The following is a 20,839-nucleotide window of genomic DNA, read 5'->3' on the forward strand; positions in this document are numbered from 1 at the left end:
GGAGGGGGTGTTTACCAGTTGGCAAGGGTAAAAAACAAAAGAAAAGAAAAAGGCTGATCCCTTATTACATCATCAATGTGATTGAAACCACCTGGCACATTTGTATAAATCAGATGAGATGCATGATTAAGATGATGTCCATTTTAATCTTCACCAAAACAAAATAAATACACATTTAAATTTCCATACGTCAACCTTTAGACCTGGTAAAAAATGAGGGGCAGTGCCTTCCTGTTTTTTTTCTCCCCTGACTTTTTAATCAAATAATTTACAAAGTCTATAAATAAATGTAGAGCGAGGCGGGGGAAGAACAAGTATGAAGGAGAAAAAACGGACGGCGAGTTCAAAACAGCTCATCAAAAAACAAACATCTCTATATATCTGGCATGGCACCCAGCTACGGCTTCATTATATTAATTTGTGAGAGGTGCAGTGAAAATTACACTGTATGAAAAATGGCTGGAAAATGTAAATGATACAAACTCATCTTATTAGCGGGGAAACATAAAAAATAAAAAAAACAGGCCCCTCCGTGTCCCGCTAATTTGTCTTGGGATGAAAGGCGTTTGATGGATGAATCTTACCTTATTCATAAGCGAGGATAAAAGAGATGTATTCCCTGGTACAGGGTGTCCGTTTGATTCATTACTGGAACAAGGAAAATGAACAATGTTTAGTCAAGATTTGCATGAGAACAGTAAATATTACTATTTATCATGAAGGTGTGCCTGTATAATAAAGAAAAATGCTGTCTTCTCGTGAAATAAACTATAGTGTGAGTTAAGGGTTTATACAAACATCCTTCTCACACAGAAATATGTCGAGGCTTTTTTTGTAAATGTATGTTTGATAAATAATTGTGAACATAACCCCGGCAGCCGACGCTGTAGAAACCTTAGTTCTCTGCTCATTAATTGTTGTTAATACATGAGGTGAATCAACATTGTTCATATGGCATCAACCCTTGATTCGCCGTGTGTACCTGTGGTCCTTCTTGCTCAGGTCCAGGCTTTGCTCCTGCGTGGTGCTGATGTCCATCGGCTCCTGCTTCACTTGAACCAGATTGAACTGGCTCGCTGAAGCCGACTGCCCATTCCCTGAGGATCAAACCAGAGAAGCAGATGAGTGAAGGGACAACAAAGTTATTGTTGGTCAGCACTATTACCCTATGATGAGATCCAATCTGACTTCTGTCCCGGCCCGAAAAGAATACTCCGAGTGGTAATTATTGCAAAATTATGTCAGGCCGTCAAGCCTTTTAAATGGTGATTGAGAGGCGGGAGATATGAGGGGAAAAGACTCCTTTTTCTGCAGCACTTGTCACAACTCATTTGCCAAGCTGCCTCTTAACTGGTCATTAAGTGAGATGCTAATGCTGAGGGAAAGTGGCAGTCTCAGATTGACCGACCCCCCCCCCCACCTTCCCAGGCTGCTTGTTGGCCTGACAACGGACGGCAGCCAATGCCACTGAGCGTACCCACAAGGAACAGGGGTGCTATGTCGGTCAGATTGGAGCTGACAGCCAATCAGATTGGTTCAAATAGCATGACCTCTTGATCACATTCTCCTCCAAATGGGTATTCAGTGGACGCTGTGAGCGGGGACAGGAGTGCCGAAATGAAATAAATAAAGACCAGTTGACGACATGTGGTAGAAATGCTGACGGGAAGGTGAATTCTGCCCCACCCCCTCCCGATCCCCAAGGGATTGAAATATTAATTTGTCCCGGGGCCACACGGAGAAAGCTGGGCTTTTTGGTCGACAGTAAGTGGTGTTTTTTTTATTTTTTTTTATGTGTCCTAGAGGGGTGACCCCGCTGTAGCCTCTCAGACACTTTAAGACTGAGGAGCACCAGCGGCCGTGATTGGTTTGGTGAGGAATCTGTTGTTTAGAAATCAGGGCTGGTGCTGAGGGATAGTGACAGGCAAGGTCGTGGGCAACCAAGTGTGTGCCCTTGGCCCTCAGCCTGGTGAGGCTCCTCTCCTTTTTTCTCGCTGGGGAGAAAACAAGAGGCGCCTACGTAAAAGGGGAAGCTGGCCAGAGTCCCCCCCCCCCCCCCCCCGCTACAAGATGACCCAGAGACATATCAGGCAGAATAGGAGTAGAAAAGCCAGTCTTGGGCCTTGTCAGCTAAAAGCTGGGAGACGGGGAAGTGTCAGTATCAGTTCAGTTTGATAATGGCTGAGATTGGAGGGGCTGGAGGTGGAGTAGGGGCGGAGCTAAAGGAAAACGGCAGTCAAACAATTTTGAGTCTGGTTTGAGTTCGCCGAATGCTCACCACGTCTCCGTCCGGCGCTCCTTCCCTCGCCCCAACTTAAACAGAGTGCACCCAAAAATAAACTAGCCAGACAGATCCTGCCGTGTCTTTGACAACCAAATCAACTCTCAGACCAAATGAGAGTGAATAATATCAAGAGCGGCCACTCACTATATGATCTCTACACGATCAACAGGCAGATGAAAGCCTTCCTTTACTCCATCAAAGGATGCATTTATGTTTCCTTTTTCTGTTGCACATCGTGAAGTTATTTTGTTCTATTCACTTCCCAAAAAGGGAGACAAATGGGTACGACTGGAAGCAGCTTCTTTCTGAAAATTATCCAGGAATTATGTATCACCATATAATTACTCCGGATAAGATACAGAGCGAGTGAAAGATTATTTGTACTGTGGGTCTAATTAGTAAACCCTTCAGATGCTTGAATCTCTGGGAAAAACTCTTAGGGGGGAATTAGAGCGGAACATTAATTTTAAAAAAATACTGAAAGCAGAAACAGGAAAAATACACAATTCACCACAAAGATGTGAAGTTTCACAACCCCATGAAAAAAAGAAAATACTGTGAAAAATAGCCACAAACATTGTGACTTTTCTCACACCTTTTTGAGAAAAAAGCTCAAACCACTTCCTCCTCGTTTTAGCCATACATGTCCGGTTCACACATTTTATGAAGCAAACATGAGAAACCAAACCGAGGCTGATCCTGCATCCCGTGTCTGCGCGTAACTTTTTACCATAAAATGTGTGAGATTATTTCGATCTGACACTCAGTGAGACAACAAGAGGGCTAGTGAAGGCACCATCTGTGGACGCCCCGCCCTCAGTGGGGGCCTTCCCAGTGCTCAGACTACCTGCTGGAAGCCCAGAGGTGGAGCTCCGCCTGACAGCCTGGGCTCAGCCCCGCTCCCCGGAGCAGCTGCCCCGTCTCTCTCACAGGGCCTGTCCTGCTCCAGGAGCACCACCAGGAATTGTAATCCTTCCCAGTCCCAACATCCGGAGACGCACCCCCTTGCAGCCCCATTTACAATCCGCACCCCACCTGCTCAGGCTCAGCACACAGAGGCCCCGCTGCTACCGAATGCAAGACCTGCACTCTGCAGTGTATTACCAATTTAATGCTTTAACTTCGTTTTCATTTTCAGAAGCTTTGTTTAGAGCAATATGATAAACATAGACAAGGCAATTACCTCCAAAATTTATGTGAATTGTGTTTATGCTAAACAGGTATTGACATGTTTCTGTGGGAACAGGAGGTTTCTAGAAATTCAAAAATTGTTTCCTTGCTGATGCATGCAAGTGTGTCTGAGTTCTTGTGACAGTGAGAGAAAAAAGCCCCTTTCTCAGCTCCGGTGCATTGAGTCATTTCTGCCTGAACGACTTCAGTTTTTTTAATCGGTTTGCATAGAGGATAAGAGAAAAAAAGAAAAAAAGAAACATTTTTTTGTTTTTTTTGTTCTTGCAATTTCTGATCTTAATTTCATTCCACCTCCATTTGCTTGGAACGGGCGCCGACATAGATAAGAGACCAATGATGAGGAAACATGTTCGACACAAGCCCCAGGAGCCCCCACTCTGAACATCATAAGAGACTTTTACAGTTTTACAGGCTCCACTCTCCCCTGTCAGCGCATTTATCTCTAAATGGATTGCGGGTATCTAACAAACGATCAACACAATAACAAGCCCAGAGCAGAGTAGTAAGCCTCCAGTATGCCCCTTTAAGCATGAAAACGGCAGTTTTTCTGCTTTTCCCTCCACTGTGGTGCAGAAATGACCCCTGAGTGCACTCTCTGTGCTCTGGCTGGAGCGGAGCGAAGCCCACACAGAAAAAAGGATGTACGCTTCTAGTATACATGGAGTATATTCTCTTTGGACTCTGACATAGCTCAAAAGGTTATTGTTTGTCATTTATTTCAATAGCCTTGTCTATTAAAAGAGTAACAAGCAAAGTTAACCTTTACAACTGCCAATTTATTCATGGTTTTATCATTTGCAAGTGTGTTAAGCTGGTTCAGTTACAATGTCATGGAAAGGCAATATTAAGAGGCAGTTATTTTTAGAGTAATCAATTATTGATAGTGGTCTTCAAATTGCTTGTTTTGTCTGCTCACCAGTCCACATTTACAATATTATAAAGCAGATCCAAACAATGATTTAATTATCAATATTGTTGGAGATTGTGTTTGAGTTCAAACTTCTATTTTCTATCGTGTAATTGGCTCGTATCCACGCAAATGATACACAACGATCACACAAATGATGACTTCTTGTGAAGTGACTGACCTATGTTGAGGTGGTTGGAGGGCTTCAGGGCAGCAGCTGCCAGTCGGGCCATCATGGGGGATATCAGACCCTTGCTTGCCGAGATCTTCTCCACGATGGAGGAGGTGGCGAAGGATGATGGGGTGAAGGCCATGGCTCCGTCGGCACCTATTGTGGAGCAACCTTGGGTCAGTGAGTCGGTGGGCATGGAGTGAGCCCCAGAAGAGACGGCGGACATCAGGCTCGCGGCCGGTGGAGGTGGTTGGTGAGGCATCCTGGGGATGAGGGGGAAGAACGGGTTGGAGGCGGCCATGGCACTGTTGGAGAGAGCAAGGGCCACCGGCATGTTGCTGGGCAGGGCCTGGGACAGCAGGCTGGACATACGCTGGCCAGCACTGGACAGCGAGGATGTGGGTTTGAGGGCATGGCCCGATGTCGAGGAGGAGGAGACGGAGGTGGTGGGTGTGGCCAACAGGTGCGATACAGAGGTGGACTGCTGGGTGGTCGGCGAGGCACTCAGGCTGGAGTTCTTGCTGCTGATGTTCGAGAAGTCCATCAGGTCGTCGTTGCTCGATTCCTCTTGCTCATCCTTTGGCACCATATAGGCGGAAGAGAGGCCCATGACCCCGGAGGAGCGGATGTGCCGGCGCTCGTGTTTGCGCTTGTGAGAGGTCATCTGGCTCGTGGAGGTAAAGGTGAAGCCGCAGCCCGAGCGGATGCAATGGAAGTGGTTGGTGGCTTTGCTGTAGACGCAGCCCTCGTACTTGCACTCCTCATACTTGTAGAACTTCTTGAAGCCGTCTTTGGCGTAGGCATCGTCCTTGATGTGGTAGCTCTTGTGCTTCTCAATGTCACACTTGTTCTTGAAGGTGAATGTGCATCCGGGGCGCCTGGGAAAACAATGGGGGAAACAACGGGAACAGATGATTTGATGTGACGCTCGAGCTACATTGCCTCCTCAGTACCGGGGTGCAATTGGAAATGATGGATAGGGCCCACACGATTAAAATGTTTAACAATAGAAGAATGACAACTGAGGCCCTTCAACACGTTGCCTCCTGCAACCGGCTCCAGAGGAATACGTTCCAGGGAGGGAGCATGATGAATCAACCAACGGTTCCTATGTCCATTGATAATAGTTACGTGGCGCACGTGCTTCAAACTACTAGCTTGATGGTTTTTTTCCCCCTTCTAACTCCGATCCAATGATGTTTAAAGAACCTCATGGTGGAGGACAAGAAGCAGGGGAGCCATTCGTCAGGATTTGGCTTGTGTGCTGCATATTATTTATTCCTTTTTCAACAAGGAATGGGCTATTGTGGGTCTCTGCATTTGTTTCTGTATAATGATATTGAAATGAATCATGACAAAAAAATTATATATATGTGTTGTGTTACTTGTATGTGTTACTTTTAAATGCGTTTATGCTTCCTATAGTTTGTATAAATGTAATGAAATGCCCACCACATTAGGGCTGCAATAACTACCTGCAGTGGAAGTGTGTGGTCTTCTGCCCGTAGAATTGACAGCAGACGGTGCCGCAGTCCTCAGTGGCACGAAATCTCTGGAAGCCATCGTTGATCAGCTGGGCGTTCTTTTTATGGAAGTTTTCATGGGTCATGACATCGGAGGTGCTGGTGTACACCTTGCTGCAGCCCATCTGCAAAGAACAGCATGACAATGGAGAATCAAGATCTTGGCCCAAAGCCGACATGAAAGTTTCAGTTTGTTAGGATGGTTTTAAAAGAGCCGGCTACTAAAAGGCAGTGCTGGTATTCTGTGCGTGCTGTAGAGATAGTGTGGTTAGGAAAATGCTTGTGGCCTAGATATGTGTGGAAGATGGTTGTTTTGTTATGTTCACAAGTTTAAATTCAAACCCGTGAAACAAAGAAAAAAAGGGACTGAAAGAGGCAGTGGTCGCAGCAAGGAGCTGAAACTACAGTACCTTCCTGGCAAATCTGCCTTTTAGTGTGTGACAATGCAGTCACCACCAACTTACTGTAATTCTGAGAACAAATTTGAGAGGTGGAGGGGGCAGAGGAAAGCAGATGTGAGTAGATGACTGTCTTGGTCTTTAGTTTAAAATGTCCTGGTACTCAGGAGCCCTCAGAGCCAACAGAGGGGGGGAAAACAGGTAATGTTTGAATTAAAAGCAGCAATTGTATATCATCTCTGGCACTTTTCACCCGCACACAAAGCGGGCAACTTCTCCATATTGAGTCAAACAATGAAAAAAATGCCACTCTGTTTTTCCCCCCACTAAATCAAGAGAGCCGATGCCAACATCTGCAGGTTCTCAAGGATTGTTAAAACAAGGGCTGAAACGTCCTAATAACAATTACGCCGTTAGAGGGGTTTAAAAGAGAATATATCTCAAGCCGTCCTCCACTGTGCTGCTGCCCTGCCGGCGAGAAAGCTCTCGGCACAATGACACGTTGAAAATAAGCAGATGTGGAAAAAATTAAACAAATCCAGAAGGGGGAATAATCTTCAACTGGCTGCTTGGTACTAAAAGATGAAAAATGTGTAGTTTATATAAACACCTTACTGAATTTTATCCACGCCAATTAAGGAGCGAGAGAGCGAAGAGGTGAGGAAAGCACAAGCAGCCTCACGTGTATTCTCACGTTTTTTTATTTCTTTTAATGTTCTATTATTTACTTTAGGACACGTTTTGCCAAACTTCTCTTTGAAGACACTTTAGTGTAAATGGAAAAAAAAGTGTGGAACTTTAATTCCCTTTCACAGATGTAGGTAAACTGTGTGGCTCTCACTCTGGAGTCGTGTTACCAGCGGCCAGACTTTCTCATGATGCTCTGCTCCCCCCCCCCCCCCCCCCCATCCTGAAATGATGTCACTGCTCAAAACAGTCGCTTTAAGGCTCTTAATGGTCACAGAACCAGGCTTTAGGCTGGAGACGGATTCTGGTTTACTGACAACCACTTTTATTGTGTGACTCAGGAATGTAAACTTGTTGATGAATTATACTTCACATTTTTGTATTTGCATCGCTGAGTTGTGGGTTGTTTGTACTCTGTGTAATGCTGAAGCACGAGTGGCCATATTTGTCGATATTCTTCCGTTTCCATATCTGGGTGCGTGAGTGCCTACTGCACGTATTTGTGTGTTTGTTGTGGGCATGTGCGTGCGTAGGTGAAGGAGGAGCTGTGAGTCTTTGTAGTGTACCTGCATGCAGTGGTAATGGGTGCTTTTTCCATTGAGGTGGCAGCCATGGTAGTAGACACTGCAGTCGTCCAGAGGGCTGAAGCGCATGAAGCCATGCTGCAGAGAGTTGTCCCTCTTCTTGTGCATGTTGTAGTGCCTGATTACATCCTGCTTACTGGTAAACCTCTGCAAAAGGGGAGAGGGGAAAATGTGTGGCAATAGGTTGGCGTTTATTTAAACCAGTCATAGAATCAGCAACAAGTCACTTTATCTCTGTGGAAGCAGCAGCTGCAGCAAGCAGGAGCCAAATGGCAGTTGGGGAGGGCTGTGCCGACTGCAATGGAGAGGGCAAGGATGTCTTTAAAGATGATGCTTTCTGTGGTTATTGATTTGCATATCTCAAAGTTGTGTCCTATCCAAATGCAGCACCAAAGGCTCTGGGACTTTCTGAGCGCAGGAGAAGCTTCCACATGGAACAAGGAGTGTGTTCCCCATACCCCCACTGTCTCGACTTTTTTTCCCCTTCCACCAAAACATTTTTTTTTTTTTAAATTAAGACGAATCAATTGACATGCAAGATCACAGTTCTGATGTTTCTGTCTCTGGAAGAATTATGTTCCATGCAGATGGTTTCTCAGACATGCACAGGGGAAAACAGAAGACAACAGAAACAAACAGACAAACAAACAAGTGAACCAAAAACGTTTTCCTTTTCAATTCACTGAGATATGATTTTTTTAATTAAGGAGTGAGCACTCGCTTTTGGTGCAGGCTTTGCTTCTAATGATGAGTGAATATGCTAAGAGACCCGCCTTATAAAATTAAAACAAATTAATAAATAAGATATCCCTCCCACACCTCGGAGTCAGGAATGGGAAACCAGAAAAGTCCCTCCACAGAGACTTGCAGCAACCAAATCTGCTGTAATTGGGCGTAAACTGATGTTACAGAAACTGTAACAGGAGAATTGCAAATCAATGAGACAGTTCTGCCTTCAATCCATATTTATCTCCTTAGTTGAGGGGAAAACATCAGAAAGAACTATTCTAGAAAGCAACTAATTGCTGTACAAAGTAGGGTAATTGCTCTGTGTCATGTGCTCCACTCGGTTAAAGTAAAAAGCAAAGATCTCACACAGCCGTTCATTCTCTGGCTCTTGGCCTGTTTCCAACTGCATATTTCTGAGATGTTTTACTCCTGGAGGAGCAAACACTTCATTAGGATTTTGTTGTAATCTAATTAATGAACGCAGTGGATTCATCACGTTTTGAACAATTTTCCTGAAAGACCCTAATACAGGTCTGTGTTCAGGGCTCACTGGTATCTAACGGTTACTGATGACCAGGAGATAAATTGAGCTGCGGTCATGGTATATTCGATCCATCAAGATGTCCAAAATAGGCCACGAAGACAGCTGACTGGGAAAAATATCTAATTCTCAGTTGAGTGGCGATGAAGGTTGGGAGCCACTTGCTACATTTATTTTAGGATTCCCACTAGTGTGGTAAGATGCACACTCTCCCTCATGTACAAGTCCATGAAAGGAGAATGTTAAGACTCAGCCAATAGCCCTCAGGCTGGTAGTGGGATAATATTCCAGGAGTGTGTCATGTAACATTTCATGAGTTATCGCTTGGAAAGGGGCTGTTCGTCACTGCCTGCTTCTTCTTCTTTTCTCTCTTTTTTTTTGTCAGGGTACTGACATCCCAGCGAGCTGGCTTGGGAAGCATATCTGTGTTTCTATGCAACTCACAAGCAACAGAGAAATGCGGACCTGACCGTGGAAATTGCCGTGATAACCTGAACTAACACTCTAAATAATGACATGAAATGATTTTCCTTTGTATTCCTCCAAGAATGTGTCAGACTGTGAAGTAGGGATTCATGCAGAAAATGAAAGCTAAGATCTGTAATGCTTCTCTACCACACAAACAATATTTATCGAGCGGTAATCTCTTTTGATCAGGAGCAGACAACGGAGATTACAGATGAAGATGGTTTAATTCAGAGAATTGTCAGGAAAGGAAAACACACACGGCTCTCGCTGTGCATGGATATTTAACATCTTTGACAAATCTTCCTGTGTTTGCCTAACTCTCTCCGGCCATATGCTACAGCAAACACAAGGCCTGTATTATGATCTGCGTTTGGTTTTTTCTCCTTCCTGTGCCACACATGACAACCCCTGGGACCAGGACTAGATTAATAATGTGGAAGGGGATTAAAGACAGACCCCCAGTCAGTGGCAGATGTCTTTAGAAAAAAAAGAACACAGATAAAAAAAGAGTCATATTTCAAGCATATTTACAATAACCCTTGTGATAAAAGGCCAAATGCCAAAAACCAACTGTGCCGAGAAAATGCCGGCATACTGAGCGGATGTGCACACTCGGCAGATTAAAGGCCAGCAAACCTTTCATCTGCGTAGACTTTGGCCAGGTGGGATCTCACTAATGAAAAGATGACACATTATCCTGTTTGTCTATCCTGGGATCACCACAACCCCGTGTGTCATGTCCTGAAGGAAGAGACGATGCTTAGCTTCAAGTCACCTAACGTAACCTTGCAACTTCCTCTTCCCTCGCTAGTTTCAACCACTGAGGGTGACACGTTTACTTCTTGTCTCACTTTTTTTGTTGCGTGAGAATCTAAAGTGAAGTTCTACAGCATGCAGGAGAAAATGTGTATATGAGGGATGCTCAAAAAAGTTGTATGGTACTCACGCTCACCTGGTAGTTACACTCAGGGTCCATGCAGTGGTAATGCTCCCTGTACTGGTAGGCACAGTGCACGTGTCCACAGTGTTGACTTCCAGAGAACCTGAAAAAAGTCAACAATTAGATACTTTTGAACAGCCACACAGAGCAGGCAATGAAAGGGCACATCGGATCTTATCGCACGGAGAACCGTCGTAGGGATGGAGAAATCTGAATGACGTATAGCAGCTCTGGAATATATCAGTGTGATTTTAAAATAATCAACAGCGAGTCAAGAATGATTAGTGAAGAAATGATCTGAAATACCAGGAAGAGCACAGAATAAAAACAGGTGAAGGAGCTTTCAAAGGCATTCTGCTCGTCTCACCTTCAAAGTAACACCATTCACACCTTCAAACTGACTTCTGCTTTCCACACTGCTGCAACAATTTACCCGTCTGTCACACCAATTTCAGCCAAATTAGCTCCATTTATTTCCAAAGCCTCCGTAAGAGACACTTATTACACTGAAACCCTTTCCCCTGACACGCATACACACACTCACTCAAGGATCGGGGAGCCCACGACTACTTTATTACTCATCACTGTAAAAAAAAACCTTGTCAAATCAATGCACGGTTCTTTCAGGTTAGTGAGGGTCGGGTATCCTGAGATTGAGGAACAGCTACTCTTCACCTCAAACCCTGTCACTGTCTCCTCCAAACAGAACCACAGATTTCAATCTGGCGCTGCTTGCTACAGTACAGACACTTTTACGGTGGTGATTATAAGGCTGACGATGATGACTGTTAAAATCCTCCAATTACCAGTGAAAACACACAAATAAACATTTGCACTGCTGCTGCCAAGAGTTCCATCTGCTAGAGCAGAAGAGAGGGAGAAAAGGGGGCTAAGTCATATTTTTTCCATCTCTCTTTCTGTTTTTTTCTTGTTAGGATTATCCCAGAGCTGCATTTACAGATCACTTTGCTGAGTTCATTACGCTAATTGAACGGCATATCCACTACTCTTTTTAAGTTGGCTGTGTGGGTGTTTGTGTGTGTGTGTGTGTGTGTGTCTGGGAAATGGTGACGGAGTTAGAGGGCGCTTTAGGACGTCTCTTTTAGAAAAGACCAAACCAGAAGTCGAACTAAGTGCGAAGACATATTAAAGGCAACATATGTCCCAACCATCAATGTTTTCTAAACTCTCCTTTCACATACACACACATGTACTCTTATGCCCCCCCCCCCCCATCCTCCCCCCTAACCCCCCTGAGACAATGGCCCACCCTTCTGCTCATTGCGCAGCTGTATCACTTTGCCTCTGGACAATTCCCACTTGCCGCGTGAGGGGGCCTAATGGGCCGCTGCTATTCAGCAGCAGATTAAATATTAATATCGCCACGATACAGAGATTGCAGCGCATCTCCAGTTACAATAGAGACACACAGATCAAAGATCCGCGGCAATAGTGGGTGCATGAAAGCATTTAAAGAGTGAAAACTGCAACTAAACACTACCAGGGAAGCTCTTAAAACATCAAACTGTAGTGCGGTGAGGAGATGAAGAACTTTTTTCCCCTTCTCTTTTCACAAGGATTGGGTACGAGCGCGTTTACAAAGCTGTTTTTTGGTATTAGTGTGCTCTCATTAGCCCTCGCTCCAAAGAGGACCCTCCCCCGCCTCCACCTCCCCTCTCGGTGATACATTTGCCCTTTTTATGAGCCCTCCTTTTCCATTTTTTCCTTCCCTCCTCCTCTTCGTTCCTTTTTCTTTTTTTCCCCAACCCCAACACGGAAATTGAAACTGTATCTGGGCTTATCTGCAGCCTCCCCGTGCATCAACTGCCGAGATGTTTAGACAAATTTTATGCATTATGCAGCGCAAATATCAAAACAGTTCTTGGCAGTGCCAGCAGAAGCCTCATTAAAAATTCCTTAATTAAATCTTCTTGCAAAATGTAATCAGTCCAAGGAAGGGGTTTTGTGTGTGTGTGTGTGTGTGGCGGAGGACGTGTGTGTACGTGTGTGTCTGTCAGTGCCATGGCTTTGATTTGTGCCCTTCATGTTATGCCTTGGAGAAGTAATCATTAACGCCAAAGCCACTTTGGCTTTTCAAATGCTGTTTTTCTTTCTTTTTAAACGGAATAAACAAACAAATGATAATCACCTTTCTAGTGTCGGCTCAAAATGATTCCGGAATGGGGGACATTGTTCAGTGTCCATTGAAAAGCAAGATACCTCCCTTCCCCTGATGTTTTTGTCTCTGTTGGTGTGAATGACAGACTTTTTAGATCAGTCAGTTCCTGGTGTGTTCAACAATAAGCAGCAGAACTCAAGAAGAACCCGGCCTAAGCTCAAATCCTCTCTGTGTCATCGCTAACAGTACGAAGTTGCTCAGAATTATGTCCTCAATGTTTTAGTGCTATACACACCGTGAGCATTTACTCAACCAGTTACAGTAAGCTACCATCAAACCATTTCACTTTCATTACCCCTCATCCTTCTCCTTCCTCTTTTCTTAATCAATGTACTGCTCACAGAACATTCTCATGCCAGTATACGACATAGTTACATCACTGGATAAAACACACCATCAGTGGATATATATATATATATATATGGAAAAAAAAGAAGATTCATCTCATTTTGGGTATATTTTTTCATTCGTGTAGCACATTGAGGGATTTGCATACCTGGCAATATATTTCTGGTAGAGGTTGATGTCGTCGCTGGCGGGTTTATCTGGTGGCAGGCCATTCCTAATGCAACAGCAAACACAAAAGAGACAGGATTAATGGTGTGGTCGGGCTGCCTGTTGTTAATAAAAACAAACTGACACAATATTTACTTACAAGCCGCTGCCAAACTTCGGACTATCAATATACATTTACTTGTGGCATAAGAGCGTTTTCATGTGCCGTATGAATCAGGGATGGAATGTGCTCACTTTGATGCATGGTCTCCCAACCAATGAAAGGCAAAATGCAGGAGCAAAGGCCCATTAATCTTTTATGGGGGCATTTTGGTGAGTGCTCATATGCAAAACTGGATAATGTGGACGCGGAACGAAAGCTCTGAAAAGTTCTTTTCTGGAAATCTCCAAGGGCCTTGGCTCTAATGCCGATGTCAAGTTGTCTCCAATCAGTCTGAACTCAGTACAAACAACGATGGAGGACAACGCTGCAGATTCAGAAGCATACGGCTCAAACCTATCGACCGACTTGATTGGATTCACTCAATCAGTTTCAATTCAATGAAGGAAATCAAGACGGATTCATCACATTCGAGTGGCGTGAGCTTTTTGTCACCTGTGATGTGGTGCCCTTCGTGAAGCTGGTCGCAGTGACAGTCGTAATAGCCCACAGTATTGGTTCTGCTTGCTCCCTCTCAGAAATAGCATTTAGCTTCATGTGAGCAGCTCCACACGGGGGATGACCTGAGGTTAATCTGGCCCAGAGGGGAGGATGCACTGCCAGACATTCTCACTAGCACTAGACACCCCCCCCCCCCCTCTCTCCTCCTGTATACAAGCACCAGACTGGGTCAGTTAGCCAAGCTTGCAGCTCCACTGAGCCCCGACCTGACAAAGGCCAAAGCCTGAGGGAGAAGTGCCAGAGGGCTCTTGAACAGTGGCTTTGATAGGTTTTGACTAACTAGAGACAAGGTCAAAACCAATCAAACAGACTGTGGGAGCTGTTTCCTACTAGTAGTGCACACAACCGTAGGCTAGCTCCCCAAACCCCTCGTTTGCTCTCGTTTGCTCCCTTTAAAGTGCACTCGTCAGGCAGTGTAGAGTCGGCCCCTGTGACTCGCCGGGAGGTTAGTCATGGCTCCAAAGTAATTAAAGGGAGAGTTGTTACACCCTAGCCAAACGAAAGAAGTCAGTCACTTTGCGATGACTGTGCTAAATCAGTCTCCGCGGAGTGCTACAGCGAGTAAACACTTCATGTGCCTTCGCAACTCATCATGTCGTGGATCTATTGGGCACTATGCGCTATTTCACACTATATTCCTGTTGGCTGCTGTGGAGGTAGCAATTACCTTTGCGTTGGGCTAACTGACTCACGGTAGTAGTTAAGCGTATGTGAGCTTCACATTGGCTCCGAGGTGTTCCACAGGAACTTGGGATCTTTTCAATGCACCAATAAACTTTAAATTGGAATTTTAATGGATGGGTTATACTTTTTATGAAGGGATTTTAAGAGTGTACGCAATCTTTTGGTGCAAATAAATTGTTCAGTATGACATACTATATTTTTATGTCAAAGTGAAATGTATGAAATTATTTTCCGCCTTGATTCTCTGATCATATAGGCCACGCCCATTTTCAAAATCACAGATTTCCCCCCGATTTTTAAACACTTTTATAGATAGGACTTAAGTGTGCTCAAAATCTGCGTTATGTGTGAGTATTTAAAATCAGATTAAATTAATAAAAGACTTGTAAGTACTCTCTAAATGCTTTCTAGTTTCATAGGAAGGTGATGTTTGAATAGACTTACTTAACAGAGGACACAGTGCCTGTGGTGATGGAGTCAGTCTTGGAAAAGCTGGACTTCAGGTAGTCAGCGGCGTTGAAGCTTATTTGTCCGGTCTGGTCCATTGTGAGCCCTGGGGCGATGCTGGCCCCAGCTGCACCCACAGTGGGGACACCAGGGGCTCCTGGGTTCCCTGGTGCTGTAGCGAGGACATTGGGCATCAATGAGGCCTCGGGATTTCCCGGCATCAGCTTCTGAATTGTTCTGACGTCATACTTTGAAGGCCGGCCCACTTTGCAAGTCTTGAAGGCTATGGCGCCGCCCATGTCAGGGTTGCCCTCACCAGGCTTGAAGAGGTGCAGAAACTTGACGTTCTCAAGGTCGTACTTGGAGGGTCGCTTGTATGCAGTACCGTTCTGCTGCTGTAGACTTTCACCCATCTTCAGCTTCTGAATAAAGAAGTCATACTTGGAGGCTCGGGACGCCATGTTCTGGATGTGAGAGGGATTCGGTGGCTGAGAAGTGCCCAGCTGAGGTCCTCCTGGCTGTTTGTGGTCTAGGCTGGGGGGGTAGACCTGTGCCTCGGCCCCCGGGAGGCAACTAGGGGTGTGGAGCATGCTAGCGCTCTTGTCTGGGGCCAGTTTTGGGTTGAGGTCTTCTGGTTTGGGTGGGGCAGCATGCATGGGCCAAGGAAGCGTCTCGCCGGCTTTTAGCTTACGGATGTACTCTTCGTACTTCGAGAAGCGGGCACGCCGTGAGGCCTCCTCGCTGCTGAGGGATGACGGGTCTGAGGTAGCGGCTTTGAGCTTCTCGAAGCTGATCTTCTTGGTCTGCTCATCCCTTACCTGCTGTTCATCGTAACCGAACATTCCCAAATATTCATTCATGGTGTTGGCTGCATAGTCTCGCAGAGCAGATGCTTCTCCTGCACAGAGAAAGAGGAGAGTCATGAGCTCCTGTGAAAGAGATGCAGCTCGTACTCTGCTTTCAGACCTTTTCCTTTTAAAGCTGCAACAAGCAACGTGCTCGAGACATGTGTGGCCAAATTCCCATCAGTCAATCAGTCCACCAAATAGTGTTCACGTTGACTGATTCACACTCGACAAGTCTTTCACTATCGTCATGCTGTGTAGCTAAAGAAGATAGTCTCTATTCAACAATGTATTGTTTAGTTTGGCACTAAATGCCTCTGTTATGAATTTGTAGAAAATATATTTCCTCAGCCCAATCATTGAAACAACCCTCTCTCATATTATGGCGAACACACTGCATTATGATAACAAAATACTTCTAACCTACTGCAATTAAATCAATTACATTATAGTCGATCTCTTTTTCTGAACCGTAACTGCTTACAATCAATGTCATACGGCTATACCTGTTGTTCCTGAACTGTAGTACATTTAAAAACAGGAACAGTGATTCTAGAGCAGCGGCTACCTTGAACATCTCTGTGCATTCATGTGTCTACAAGTGAGCAGTTTGAGGCAATGCTCTGCCTGTTTTGGTTGTACTATAAGTCAGACCTGCGAGTGACCCTGAGTAAACACACTTCTTCTGATTTTCTATTTGTATTATGTTATGCTATTGACATTGATTAGAGAATCACTTTTGATATTATATAATGTAATAACTTATTCAGTTAATATGTTACATGTAAGAGCAGGAGATATAGAATATAAGGGAATCTATCGGGGGAAATTGTTTATACAACTTCTTCGAAATGAAGAAACACCCTCAGATCACTTCAACACAGATTTTTACATGATGACTGATGAAAATGACATAATTATTACTGCTATCTTCCAGGAAGTGACAGCATGTTAAGTGCAATTCATAATCCCCGAAGCTTGGCGCAAGGTATTTGAAAATATTATTGTGTCACCTTTAAGAGTGAAAAGAATGAATCTTTTCCCTTTTTCACACATTTATGAAGTGAACGTCTCTTTCATTTTAAGAGTCTATTAAATTGGACAACTTCCCCAAGGACACAGGCGAAATATAGTCAATGTATATTTTAATTATATTATGTGGAAATTAATTCTGGCCCATTAACTTTCATCCAGGTTAGTGCGAGAGGTCAGAGAGTGGGAAAAGGGGAAACATTATTTTGCATGGAAGCAAAAGAAGAAGAAGAAGAAGAAGCCGAAGAATACGAAGATGAAGAAGAAGACGAAGAAGAAGAAGAAAGGGTACATGAGAGAGAAATGAGGCAGTTGTGTGGTGCTGATCCAACTTGATTCCATAAATCTCCCTGTTGTATCAGTTTGCATGTGAGGCAGGAAACCAGAACATTGTCATGGTAGAAATGTACCAGATGAGGATTTCACCTGGCTCATGTTAAAGCTTTTGGCCTTCTTAACTCATCCGTTGCCCTATCACAGGACCAAAATCCTTTAAAAAAAATGTTTTAAATGTTTTTTCGCAATATCACCATCAAAACATGAGCTGGTGAGAAGTAATACCACCTCCCACCCAGGTCATTAATACGCAAATATTTCTGCTCTTGTCTCAGATTTCTCAGTTATTGCTAAATCAGTCTCTGTGGCCTGCTTTTCACATCTCCCACGGAGCATGTAAAATAATCCCCAAATTTCCATTCACTGCGTCGGGGTTGCTCCTCTGCCCAGTGGATCAGTATGAAAGATTATCCGGTGGCTCGAAAGAGCATGAAAATGTAACAGAAATGGATCATGTATTTGAGAGGAAATGCCTCACAGATCCTTTCATCAAACCTACCATGAATTTACATAAAATCTTGAGTATTTACTGCAGGGTAAAGTACAAAATACATTTTTAGAATACTTATGTTTTTTTTAATTCAAGCTGCTTAACAGATCATCTTGTACGGCATGAAATAACATTTTGAAAATGTACTTTGTCTAAACATTCTTCTCATTGGGTTTAGGTGTTGAGAACCTGAGTACTTGGTTGGATTTGACTGCTCCTGTTTGTGTCAGAGTCCCTCAGGTCACAGTATATCATGTAGCTCTAAAGTTAGGACAGCACCGTATCAGAAAAGTTAGAAAATGGAACGACACTTACTGACTGAGCGATGGTATTTAAAAACTGCAAAGCAGATGGAAATCATATGTTAAAAATGTCCAAATATATATATCTATATATATATATTTGTATCATTCTGATGACTAATATAAAGAGTTTCAAGCCTGGTTCTGTATTGACTGGGAATGGATTCATTTCTGTTGACTTTTGCTTTGGAGTAGGTTTCAAATGAAATAAAACAACTATTATTTTTACTAATTACTGCAGAGAGACTAGTGGTTTCTGTCATGGTAGCACTGGCACCTTTTTTTCTCACATATTTGCTTACGGTTTTATCATCACCTTCTCTAAAATAAATTATCCAAGTCTCTTTATTCCTCAGCGGAGCCTTGTGGCCTGCTATCAACGAAAAGGCAAATGATTGGACTTGAAAGGAGATAACCTTTCTAAAACACCATGTAAATGAGTTTTCTACTCCAGCCCTATCTGGCTTCCTTTTAATGATGCCATGAGACACCAGGTTAGAAACTGTGTACAGGTTAAGGTGAGATTGGCCCCTCCGCTAATGTTACCACCCAAACCCGTCAAGTAAAAGAAAGGAAGAACAAAAGAAAAGACATAAATATACCTCACATCTGACATTTCCCTTCTGCACTCTCTCTGGTGTCATGGGAAACTCTACAAACAAGTGGTTTCTAATCTTGACACTTCAGGCAAGCAAAGCCTGACACACGGCACATACCTGCAAGTCTATATTTGAGGCAATTGGGCCACATTTTCCCTCCCAGATATGATAACAGATGGGCATTATATCTCCTTTTGGCTGACCAAACATGGCCATCGGTGTGGCAAGCTCCTCTGCTCACAGCACTGAGAGGCAGAGGTGTTGCTGATGATAAAGGTGCATACTAGTGGCTATATATGGACTAATCTGGGGTTTGAATACAGCTGTCACTTTTGAATAACACATGCACAATGTAAACTATTTAGTTTAAAAAAAGAGTTCGGTTAGAGAAAGTTTCGCAACGTGGGATTCTTTTACATGGTGCAATAATTTAAATTGAGTTTTAAAAAGCAAATTGTGTTGATGTTGGTGAATTAGTTTAAGTGTGTTTTGTTTAAATGGGCAGTGGTAGCCGAATAAAGAGTTGCTTTGCATAAATTACATTATGCGTATTTGTTTGGACTAATTTGACACACACTCAAAAGTGCATGGAGCTTCAAACTTCCTCTCTGTCTGGTTAGTTAATTAACAGACAGTAAATAGCGGAGGCTTTGAAACGGCTTGAAATGGACAATAACCTTTTCCAGTGAACCCAGAATTGCAAATGGAAGTCACGGTCAAGCCCGTTTGATCCGTCGCTATGAGCATCTCTGTCTTTGCTTTCATAGTTTTTATTCATCGTTGTTTTCCATTGACTGGCTGACGAGGGCTCTAATGCGACATCTAAATTATCTAGGAAAAGTATTCTGGGGTTTTGCACTGATAGGAAATCTACACGATGCCTCAATGTGAGGAGTTAAATGTTTTGAAGGTCGCAGTTTCTCTCATTGAGCTTGCAATGTTTGTTAATTACATTGTCACTGATGTTGTGAGAGATAATTAAGCCACTATGTTTATATGCATAATTATGTGCACTCCGCATCAGCCTTTGAAAGACAGCGGCGAGAGAGAGAGAAAGAGAGAGAGAGAGATAGAGACAGGAAGAAAAAAAATGTTTTAATTGTGAGCTAAGCAGAAACAGGGCAATATAGATGCCCTAGTTACAATCAACAAAGAGCAACTCTGAGAAGAAGAAAAAAAAACACTCTAAAGACAAGATGTGCCACTGATGCAGTGTGCTCTCCCCACAGTCTTCAAACACTCTGGCTTTGCTGTGAGATGTAAAGTAGTTAGGAGGCGAGTGGAAGGAAAGGTGTAGGCCTGCTACACAACAGTAATACATATTTACAGACGAGTGTTGTTATGGCCATGAAATGAACACAAAATGACTAATTAAAACCACAAAGGCTTCTTCATTTGCCTCTGAAATGAAACCTGCTTCATTTTCTGAGAAGCCCCTGCCCCCAGTTGTTTGTGTGGCCAGAGCTGCTGCTGTAAAACAAAGAAATGCAGACTAAAAGAGCATGTGCACATGACTGAGGTAGATGGCTAAACCTAGATGAAAGGCCAAAAAACTGTAAAAGTGAGGCGAGCGAGCACAAAATAAAACTTGTTTTTGTACCGCAACAACCGGTCCCACCTGCACATTGCATTTTTTTCTTCCCTGTGGTGTCTGTGAAACACGCTTTATCTATTATCTTATAAGCGAGACATGTTTCTTCTACTTTTTTTCTTTTTTAAAGCTCTGCGCTTTACGTCCTACTATGAAAAGGCCAAACTCTCTTATAGTGTGTATGCATCTAATGCCACTAAGTGTAAAAAGATGTTTGTGCTGAAGACACATACTCTTGTTACTTCTATTTGATAATCAGTGAAATAAATCTTGGGAACATCATGTCACAATCTGTCTGTGTGCTCACAATAGATACATGTGACGAGAAAAGAACACACTTAAGAGTCATAGGAACTGCGATGTGAGTTCCCTGTTTCTGACTTTATTTGACAAATGAAAAAGAAAAAAACAGCTCTCCTCTGGCAGAACACAACTCCATGTAATAGAGGAGTTTGAAGCGGTGGCTAAGTTTAGTGAGCTTAGGGAAAATCAAAGACTCAATATGTAATCCTGGGTGTAATATGAAGCTTAGGCCGGTCCTGCCATGCGCTCTTGGCCCACAGCTGCTGGGAGAGCGCATCAACAACCTTATGTTGTAAGCCTACTCCATTTATGAAGTTATTTTTGCAGTTAACCACACACTGACAAGTTCCCCCCCCCCCCCACCCCACCCCCCTCCGGCTTGCCAGTTGAATCTGTCTTTAGGGTAATAATGTCACTGGCTATTCATAAT

General features: G+C 43.7%; 1 protein-coding gene across 7 annotated transcripts in view; it reads right to left on the reverse strand.

Annotated features, from left to right (window-relative positions):
* The window catches only part of casz1 (castor zinc finger 1), a 76,497-nt gene that overhangs the window by 12,781 nt on the left and 42,877 nt on the right, over positions 1-20,839 (reverse strand). For 3 of the 7 annotated variants that reach the window (XM_056422956.1, XM_056422959.1, XM_056422954.1), the window contains exons 3-11: positions 14,909-15,809; positions 13,100-13,165; positions 12,574-12,669; positions 10,431-10,527; positions 7,729-7,893; positions 6,030-6,202; positions 4,564-5,432; positions 983-1,097; positions 585-648 (exon numbers count right to left, since the gene is read on the reverse strand). In XM_056422956.1, coding sequence (XP_056278931.1) covers positions 585-648; positions 983-1,097; positions 4,564-5,432; positions 6,030-6,202; positions 7,729-7,893; positions 10,431-10,527; positions 12,574-12,669; positions 13,100-13,165; positions 14,909-15,809 — 2,546 coding nt within the window. The remainder of the gene's footprint in view (positions 1-584; positions 649-982; positions 1,098-4,563; positions 5,433-6,029; positions 6,203-7,728; positions 7,894-10,430; positions 10,528-12,573; positions 12,670-13,099; positions 13,166-14,908; positions 15,810-20,839) is intronic. The other 4 variants (XM_056422960.1, XM_056422958.1, XM_056422955.1 and 1 more) reach the window with 3 other exon arrangements.

This window comes from Pseudoliparis swirei, chromosome 9, assembly GCF_029220125.1.
Source record: "Pseudoliparis swirei isolate HS2019 ecotype Mariana Trench chromosome 9, NWPU_hadal_v1, whole genome shotgun sequence".
Classification (NCBI taxonomy): Eukaryota; Metazoa; Chordata; class Actinopteri; order Perciformes; family Liparidae; genus Pseudoliparis; species Pseudoliparis swirei.